The sequence below is a fragment of the Chelon labrosus genome (assembly GCF_963514085.1).
Source record: "Chelon labrosus genome assembly, chromosome: 7".
NCBI classification, from domain to species: Eukaryota; Metazoa; Chordata; class Actinopteri; order Mugiliformes; family Mugilidae; genus Chelon; species Chelon labrosus.
Window position 1 is genome coordinate 7,781,288 of NC_140343.1, and position 10,593 is coordinate 7,791,880.

The 10,593-nt window shown below is 42.7% G+C and overlaps 1 protein-coding gene across 1 annotated transcript in view; it reads right to left on the reverse strand.

The window, feature by feature from the left end:
* Positions 1-6,099, reverse strand: part of dnajc6 (DnaJ (Hsp40) homolog, subfamily C, member 6) — a 29,961-nt gene extending 23,862 nt beyond the window's left edge. Inside the window, exon 1 of the mRNA XM_084548663.1 lies at positions 5,024-6,099. Within this exon, the coding sequence (XP_084404789.1) occupies positions 5,024-5,264 (241 nt within the window). The 5' untranslated portion in view covers positions 5,265-6,099. The remainder of the gene's footprint in view (positions 1-5,023) is intronic.
* Positions 6,100-10,593: the final 4,494 nt, after the last annotated feature.

Here is a 10,593-nt window from a genome sequence, read left to right on the forward strand (position 1 = left end):
ATGTGGCAGATGGTTCATTATGATGAGAACACAGTGTGACATTAGCTGGAAGTTGTCTGCAATTTGTGTAATGTTACTGCCACTAAAAACCTAAACCTAAGAGGAATAGCTAACTGGCTATTGCGGGCCATTTTTAATTCATGCTGCAGAACTGCTGCGCGTTATTCTTTGTGTCCTAATGGGCCACTTCCACATTAATTGTCCCTGAAATGTCACAAAGTCTGCTGGTCCAAACCAAAAGCTATTTCTTTGCCTTTTATAAAAGCGAAAATCTAATTATGATCGCTAACCAAAGCTTTCACTCCCACCTTTAGTATTTCCTCACTTACTTTGCTTATGTTATCAGTAGAATTGTCAAGTTTATAACATGTGAAAATCCTTTCTTAAACACTGGCGGAAGTGAAGGGTGAGGGGACAAACTCCTGATTTATTTTAAGAGCAGACACATACAGAGACTTTAAAAACACTGCCTCAGAGGAAATGTGTCTAGAGAAGGTTAGAAGTTAGACAGATAATCATAGACAGTTACAGCTTTGAACTCCCCCGAGGAATGCTCCCCCACCACGTGTTTTATATTCGAGCTTCGCTAAATTTCTAAAATTAGACTTCTTATCTGTGACTGCAGAGGCTTGAAATGTGTGACAGGGATTTATTTTTACTCGGAAATAAACCTCCCGCGTGTCGTGCCGAACGTCACTCCAGACATTTCTCCGGAGAAATTTACAAAACTCACTCTGAAGAAGTTTTTCCGTGTTAATCTAGATTGCCCATGTTAAATCAGACTTGTCAGCGGCCGAATAAAAACGTTTAGTTGTGTAAATTCTAGAGACAGCTAGTGAAAGGATAATAAAATAAAAAAATTACTGCACCTAGTTTTTACATGACCAGAAAACTAACTATATCTTTTAGCACCTTTAGCGTATCTGTCCCTGTAAACCTAGCAGCCCCTAGCTGACAGTAAGCCTCATTTTTATTTATTTTTTTATATATCCTGTTACTGCACAGATGTCCTCGGCTTTCTGAAGGGATATTTTGGTGTGTGCTTGGGGCATTTCATTTTCATTTATCTGCACAGCACACGGTGTCAACACTTTGTCACAGGCAAGACCAGGAGAGGATAACATGCAGCGAGGCTTCTTCCCACTTTCCACCCACAAGAAACTGTTTTTGTGTTTCACTAATATACATAGTAATCTAGTTAAACCTATTCTTGACTGAATGAACCTCTAATTCATTTTGGTTGCGTACTGGACAACAAGATTGTGTATGCTGCATGTGTACCATGTCCTAGTAGCAACTGTGGACGTGTCCAAATTGAGGAATATGAACTGAAATGCTCTCCTTGCTCTCTTCAGGCAAACTTGAAATTCCAGCACTACATTTTGGGCTATTTTTAAGCTCCTTGCTAGACATATCTCCCAGCCAGTGAGCATGATAATATGTATTAGGAAACCCAGGATCCTGGTCTACCTTGAACCAATCATGTTTGACACCTGCGCAGGTAGAGGGGCAGCCGTGATGCTGAATTAACAAACAGGTTTCAAAGAAATCTCACAACAGAGAGGGCTGTTCCGCGAAAACAAGACACGGCCGGTAGCTCGTCCCTCCTCCCCTCTTCATCCGCCCCCCCCTGCTGCTTTCACCAAGTCGACCAATAGAGAGAGAAAGGGGGGAAGAGCGAGATGACTGAGGGAGAGCAAAAGACAGTTCTAGTTACGTCCAGGGGGATCAGTGGGCTGTCTGAATATGTCTCCCTCTTCCTGCAGCCTCAACATTTCTCCCTCAATTTCCTGCCTGCTGTGAACGACACAGATAGGCGCATACGCACAACAATAAAGCACAACAGGGCACTCGATGTCAATTCCACTACACTGCAGGGCCTTGTTTTGTCCTGGACATGAATGACTGCGGCGTCAACCCGTCTCTAATCTGCTTAATTATAGATGGTGCTGATAAGACAAGGAGTTTATGATTAATCATCTACTATACGGCTTAACCGGAGGCGTATTCCACTCCTGTGAATGACAGGCGCGCTGTTACAGACAGCTTGAAACATGAAACACTATTATTGGAAGTAAGGTGAGAGGTAAATGGACAAACATGTTTTTTTATGAATGTCTCCGCCTCTGCAATTATCAAATGTTTCACACTGACTCGGAAACGCTCGGCCTAGTTTTATAATACTAAAAGTAGATGCAAGTACATTATGCAACTCAAACATTAAAACTTGCAAAGTCTGATCCGTCCCATCTATAAACTTGCATGTACGCATCAGCTGCCCCTGTACCTGCAGTGTCCTACAAAGTCGTATACCGCAAACTGCAACAGCTCTGGAAGATCAGCCAATCGGCCACAACATTAAAACCACTGACAGGAGAAGTGAATAACATTGACCATCTTGTGATGATACAGTGTTCTGCTGGGAATCTTTTGGACCTGTCATTCATTCGTGTGGATGTTACTTAGACATGTAGCACCCACCTAGACCTGACCAGGCACCCCCACCCAATAGCAATGACACTCCTTGATGGCAGCAGCCATCCCAAGCAGGATGCAGCCTGACACAGGCACACACACAAAAAACATGATAAACAGCACAAGGTATTGACCTGGCCTCCAAATTTACTAGATCCCAAACTGACCAAGTACCTCCACAGAGGCCCCTCCCCTCAACCCATAGGATCCAAAGGCCCCCACTAACAACAGTCTGGTGCCAGACACCACAGGACACCCTCAGAAGGCCCATGTCCATTCTCTGATGAGTCACAACTGTTTTGGAGGCACAAGGGAGACCTAGACAATATTAGAAATATTCATAATGTTATGCTGAGATCGGTGCATTGAGCAGTACCAAAACCATGCTGAGTATGTGACTGGACTAGTAATGCATTGTAAGATAACTGATTCTTGTAATTTCTCTTTCCTTCTATATTCTAATAATCCTAAACAGTGCTCTAATCTGGACATCTTGATTACAGGTGTCTGTTTTATAAAGGTGGTGCATTGGTTTCCAATCCTTTTTGATTGTGGACTTGTAAAGTGAAGCAGAGTCTGTTTACATCTCCCAGGGGCTGAATACTGTATCTGTGAGTTGTGATCAGTTTAAACAGATTTGATTTTCTCTTTAAAACCTCTTAGATTGACACTTAACAATCAGCTGTGGCCTCCACTGGGGGCAGCTATTAGTGGCCCAAATATATCGATACCTATATAGAAAGAAGACTGTATTTCACAGCACACGTACATCCCATTAATCATCTTGTTACCCCTTCAGATCTGTCTTTAGACTCCCACGATTTTAGATCTAACCTTATTTATGTGTTGACAAATAATATAGTCTTATAGCATTAACAACCTATTTCAATCCTCTTGAAATAAAAGAGTATCAAAGAAGAATATTCTAATTTGTTTGCTTTTTATTGTCGGACAACTTGTCTTGATTCCCAAACTGAATATGGTATAACTCGGTGTGAATGAACTGTGCCTGACCTATATTTAACTTTGTCCATATTTCTCTGCACGGCTATGTGAATCTGCCTGCTTGCTTCCATGTCGATCTGCTAGCTGGTCCTTGTGCCTCTGTGTCCAGATGGATGTGGGAGTGGGGAGACTGGTGAGCCAGCTACAGTGACAAACCCTGCTAATGGAGACACCAGAGGAGGCTCCGATACAGGCTCTATCAGGTGATACAGCAGCAGAGAGCAGTAAAGGAGAGCGGCACATCAACGGCACAGTGGGCCCTTGGCTTTTCCAGAAAGATCAGTGGCTTGTTTGAACGTGTGTCCCTCCTTCTAGGGTGCCAACCTTTACCCGTCAGCATCCGGCTTTGTGCAAATGGGACAGCTGGATACGTAGACACACACTCACAGACACACAACAGAGAAGTGGGCACATCAAAAAGACCATCCGTGAGGCTTGGCAAGCCAGACGGATATCTGACACGGGAGAACCCCCCCTGCTTCCACACCCACAATCCCCTCTCCTCATTGACCCTCCCACCCTCCTCAACCAGCTTCTTTTGTTTCACACAAATGTTCATCCCTGGAGGCTGGCTGACTGCACAGAGCACTGCAGTGAGGTGAGCACAAGGCACACAGGCCTCACTGTAGACTTCCCTATTAGCGTCCATGTGTTGCATTATTATTATTATTATTTTATAATATTACAGTCTTTGTGGACAATTATCCAAGCTTGAAACAGCGCGGTTCTTTCAAATCAAACCCAGAAATGACTTTGAATTGAAGTTGACTGTACACGTACGACATACAGTGTTTAAACTGAAACTAGGCTTTTATTTTCTTCTGGCCAATTTAATTTGAGAAAATCCCAGAAAGAAAGATTATTTGAAATTATATACTTGTAGATTTAGTCAAAGCAAAAGATTAGGCTAACAATCATTATTCATGACCATTTAATTAAAAAAATATATATGTTTTGTTCTCCTTATGCCTAAAACTAAAGCAGGATGTATTCTGTAAACTGTTGACATTTGAGCTTTCTAGTATAGTTTGTGATCTAAAGCCCTTATAAAAACATAAATATCTATGAAATGTGTTTTTTTTGTGTGTTAAATATCACTCAGAATGAGTTTGTGTACATATTATTCCATCTTTTAGATAGTTTAATGCACTGAAATCAAATATTATGGCAAATCAAATATGTTAATTTAGTGCTTTAAGTCTAATCATACCTCTTATAGCTGCATGAAGTTGCCCTTATAGGACTAGATAGCGCAGAAGAAGGAGAAATACTCTATGTATAGGTCATATTCTGAATAAAATATCCCAGTACAGCCTTTAAGGTGGGGTCTGGGAACTACCGGGAGATCTGGATGGGATTCCAGGAGAGGCATGGCTTCACTGTACACTTTGACTATTGTTAGCCATTAATGCTGGCCACTGCTGCCTCTCCACCCTGACATATAGGCCGCGTTCATACTATGTAAAGTCATCTCCACTCAAGCACTCTCCACATCCTCGGTACATTCGCCATCCAAGTTGCCGGAGGCGGCGAGGGCTCTCACCTGAGCTGTCCATGGTGCTGCAGTCCTCCTCTCTTAGCGGGCCTGCCTTCGGTCCAAGGGTGGCCGCTATGGAGCCTCCGTGTGCGCTGCTGCTGCTGCTGCTGCTGTTGCCGCCGCCGCCGCCGCCTCCGCTGCTCCCTCTGCCGCCGACACTGAAGCCGTCTCCGCCGCTATCGACCAACTGCAAAGATTCATAGCCATCGTAACTGGTCTTTTTCTTGTAGGCCCCCAGCAAGCTCATTACCGAAGGACACCAAAAAGGTGGGAATTAAGAGACAAAAGAAGCCCCGAAGACGTGGTAGGCTACGCCGCGCCGTCGCCGCCGCCGCCGCTTCTGCTGCTGCTACAACTGCTGCTGCTGGTGCTGGGTGCACCACATGTCCGAGGAGGAGAGGACGAACCGGTCTCCTCTGTTTTCTGAGGTTAGAAAATCCTGCCGTATGGTCTCTCTCTCTCTCTCTCTCTCCCTCTCTCTCTCTCTCTCTCCCTCTCTGTCTCTCTCTCTCCGTCTGTTACTTCCTATCCCTCCTCTTTTTCTCAGCACCGCATTTTACTACGACGCTGCTGCTGCTTCTGCTGCTGCTCTCGCTGTAGTCCCCTGACTCAGGGAAATCCACCCCAACCCACAGACCTCTAATGTTATAGCTGCATCCATTATTCATATACATTATTCACATACTGTCATCCCTTGTTGTGAAGGGGCTTCCAGATATGATTTCTATGTAAAATATATATATATATATATATATTGTTTTATATAAAAGGAACTCTTATGTAATTTTATTGCAGATAAAATGATGTAAATATAGCTCCACAATTAACTCCCATGTTGAGCACCAAACAAAAAAATCTGAATGTCGTGAAATATATTATATTCTAGTGATGCCAAAGCATCACTGGATCATTAACCAAGTCATTACTTTTGCTTATACAGTTAATTTCAGCATTAAATAAATGTCTTATGTGTGTTCAGACCAATTAAAATCATCGTCTAACTAAACTGTTCCCCCATACATCTGAGTTGTTTTTGCCAAATAATATTAATCACTGCAGAATGAATAATGCAATAACAGCTATTTTCCTTATATATTAACAATATCCTTATATAATAAGATTGTTTGCTATAATTGCTTCATGTTGTTGGTCCCTAGAAACTATTGCACTTTTATGCAAATCCAGTTCATCATAGTCTTACTGTGCAGCACATGGTATGAGGTATAGATGGTTTAAGGTGTCTTTATCTATCATTGTTTTAAATAATTAAAACCCAACTTGAGAAATGAAGCCATCCTCCCTGCTCCTAAACGTGAGTACTGAATATGAACAAGGATTTCTGCCTTTGTCATAATATAACACTGAACTGAGAGGAGCCTTGTAGTCAGCTGCAAGACAACAGCACCATGCCTCGTCAGAAAAAGGAAAATCGCTCTGGATCACGGGGGATTTTCTCAGCCTCTGTATAACCATAGCAGTCTTGAATGTTAATGTAATTTGTTATGCCAATAATATCCAGCTGTATTTTTGATGCAAATTTGTAGTTCTAGGTCTAATTTATGAGCTATGACCCCCGGGTCCGCGCAGGCCGAAACCCTGACCAGTGATGCATGCTTCCTTCCGAGATCCAGTCCCTTGGCAACGGAAACCCTGCATGGTTCTGAAAAGAGGACATGAGCCTGGGAAACTCTTTTAGGAGGGCAGACGGGAGCTCAAAGCACAGCAGGAACGGAATGTCCGAAAGGGAGGAACGGTACCCCCGCCATGACCGGACGCGACGTGCCGCCGCTGCATTGTTGCAGCGGAGCTTCCTGTCCAAACGGGCCTGGCAGTGTTTACCCCTTGATGCCCTGCGCATTTAAGACACATAGCAGACAGGTGCAGTACAGACTTCATGCTTTTTGTCGTGTCGATGCAAATGATTTTAAATGCATGTTCTTTTGTAGGTCATGTGCTTTTGTTTGTCTGGTTATATGTTGTTTGACTGGTACTTATTTAAAGCAAATATTTGAATATGTCACCTTGGGCTCTGGGAAATCCACACTGTTTAACAATTTCCAGACACTTGTCTATACAAAAAGACATGTATAGTGAAAATATTCATTAGAAAATGTTAGCAAAAACACATCTATGAATTTCAGCAACCTTGCATCTGTAGCCTGTGCACTGAAACACTTCCACTTACGGGGATCAATATAATGAAGTCTCTTGTCAGTTTTAGGTATTACTGATTCCAGTGTCACCCTTATGTGGGGCAATCCCTGCATAAATATGGGTAAGTGGCTCATAGGAAAACACAAACTCCAACAATTAAGCTAGTGCACTTGAATCAGTCACCTGGTTTTAAGTTGCTCTTATGTACAAAACAAACCAAAAACCTGTTTGACATCCTGCGGCTCTTAAACAACTGACTTTTGCACAGGTGATAAATGACGTTGGAGAAGTCTTTATTATGACTTCCATGGAGTTCGTTTACATTCCTTAAAAGCCTTTAAACAATCAGCTGAGTGTCATATTACAAGCTTTGTGACACTGCTGTCACGTGCCACTGACCGGCCTCTTATCTTAAAACGGAACCTGTTTGACACTATTGCCCCTGGTTTTTACCATCATCCTCAAAGGATATATAGTAGATTAATGATTATCCCCATAACAGTTAAAGCAGAATCCAGGAATCTGCTGGATCGGCTGGAGAGCTCGCTTGAGTCTGTGGGACTTTAAGATCTTATAATCCAAGGATTCTTGCCTTTTCTCAAGCGCTGTGTGACTAAATATAGACATGGCAGAACCCATGCTACCTGGACACAATATTTATCGTGTTCAAGAGAACACAACAGAGACTCGCTCACCGCCTGTTTACTCATAACAAGTCCCTGCCCTCAGCTATAAAAAATCCTTAACCATTATTGTGCCACAGATAAAGGCGCATAACTGACCGTGCATCTTGCAGCATGTGCACTTTTTTTTTTATTTTTTATTTTTTTTAATGCACCTAACCCAGATTGATGACCAAAGCATGGCAAACAACAGTGCACAAGGTGGCAAGTGATCAGTACGTGAAACCACACCGAGCTCTGCGTTAAGCTGCTCACGTGACGTGCGTGACGCTCCGGTCAGGTGACGGTGCCGCTATTGGACGAGAACAGAGGAACTGTCCTCTCAGCACAAAGCCATGGAGAGACAGCTGATGAAGATGGTGATTCTGATAACACTGTTTGGTGAAGCTCCGAGATCAGTCCCATTCAGACAATTATGTTTAAATCAGAGATGTGTTTTTTCTTTAATATACCTGTTCTTTAAGTATACCTGAAAAACCGACTTGCAGACAGAGTGCTATGTACCTTTAACTGGTTTCCTGAAATGCCGTGACCGAAATCATCAGCTGACTGAAAAAAAAATCGGGATGAAATCAGTGTGGCAGCTGTCAAACTGTCCATTTAATCGCGGATTAATCAAATGAAGGCAGAAAGCAACGTTGCCAGTGATTTTCTTGCACATAGGATAACATATCTCATGCCATGTTGGGGGAAAAAAATCGACACCTCTGACAAAAATAACCCAGATGATGTCATTCATGATGTGCATGTAGCCAAATACAGGCCCAGAGCAGCACACAGGCACGTTTATGGTTATAGATGGATTTAACTGAGAGGAGAGAAAAAAACAACATAATTTCTCCTGGGAACAGGTGCATGTTCATCCTGTCCACCGAGCAGAGATGCACTGCTGAGAGGGAAGCGGTCACAATTTCCAGAGCTAGTCTCATATTATGTAACATCCTCACACAGATCGTGATGATCTCTGCTGAGCTCCTACACGGCAGAGAGGCTGAGGCGAGAAAATACGTTTAGCGAATCGCACCAAATGCGCAGAAACAAACAAACCAAAAAATAAAAAAAATAAATGCAGCGGATGTCATTTACCTTTCAGTGCGCTTTCTGACATCCTCCCGGGAACGCCGTCTTGTGCCGTGGTGGAGATGCGCTTTGAACACCGGCTCCGCTCGCAGGCACCGACCTTTGATTTGTCATTCGCTGCCAGTCAAAGGTCAACGCGTAAAACGTCCTGCGTGGCGCGCAGTTCTTGGTAGGATTCCCCAGGAGCTCCGAGTTAACCTGTGCGTAGAACCGCGGAGGAAGCACCGCGCTCTGTCAGCATCATATAATCACATTTTGGCATATGATCAACAGACAAGGTTCCCCGCGATGGCGATTGGTAGATCTGTAGAAGATGTGGATGAGCGTAAGCGAGGCGGCAGCAGTGGCGCGGATGTGGGTCCGTAGTGTAGAAACTGCGCCACTCAGCGCATCCTGCCTGAACAGAAAAAAACCTGGAGTGGACTCTGAAACGGGATGAATACTCACGTTACTCACAGTAATCATCCTGCAGATTACAAATAACATGAAGTGTTAATATGATGAAACTAAAGGAGAGGATTAGACAAAATATATTTGGAGTATTTGACTTTTTTTTTCTCAAAACTATGACTTTTTTTTTTTTTTTTTTTCTCCTGAGAATAAAGTCATAATTCTCAAATATTCCACATATGTTTTGTTACAGCTGCCCACATATGTTTCTGTAGTTTCATTTAAAAATACTCTGTAGTTATTTTTAAAACTTAGATAATAATAATAATTTGTTTAGAAGTTTAGAAAAAAAGTGCATGGTTGTCTGTCTCTCTGTGTTAGCCCTGCAATAGACTGGCGACCTGTCCAGGGTGTACCCCGCCTCTTGCCCGATGACACCTGGGATAGGCTCCAGCAGACCCCCGTGACCCTTAACAGGAACAAGCGGGTACAGAAGATGAATGAATGAATGAATGAAGGAGTTTAGAAAAAAATGCTTTCAAGCACCATTCTCTACATTCTCAAAATGTAAACTTTTTTTCTTAAAGTCAAAATTATGAAAAACAAACGGTCATAACCCCCATTTTTTAAAAAAATTAATTAATTAATTAATTCATTTATTTTTAACCGTGGGCTTAATTTTCTTCCTTACAAAACCACTGACTTAAAACATCTATGACAATGGTTATTATTGAACTATTATGGATTATAATGGTATATTATAATTTAAACACATAGACCAACATTAAACAAGTTCAACTTAAAGCAATTTTTCTGACACACTACTTCTATTTGTAATACCTCCACATATTATTCAGACTGCTTGACTTACTTTCGGAACCTTTTCTTGTTTTGCATATATAAAGTTTCCAGTCTATCACAGGGCTAACGCAGAGAAACAGACAGCCATTCACACTCACACAACAGCGGGTTGTCCACAAACCAGAGGGTTAGCGGTTCGATCCCTGGAATGTGCCACGTGCCAAAGTGTCCTTGAGCAAGACACTGAACCCCCAGTTGCTCCTGATGTGTGCTTGTGAGTGAATGGGTAGATGCGTCTGTGACTGTAAAGCGCTTTGAGTACCAATAGGTAAAAAAGCGCTGTATAAAAACATGCAAATTCCACACAGAAACCCCAGTCGACCCATGGATTCGAACCCGCAACCTTCTTGCTTTTGAGGCATCAGTGCGACTGTGCCACCCTGATCACCATTAAGTTTAGACTCATTC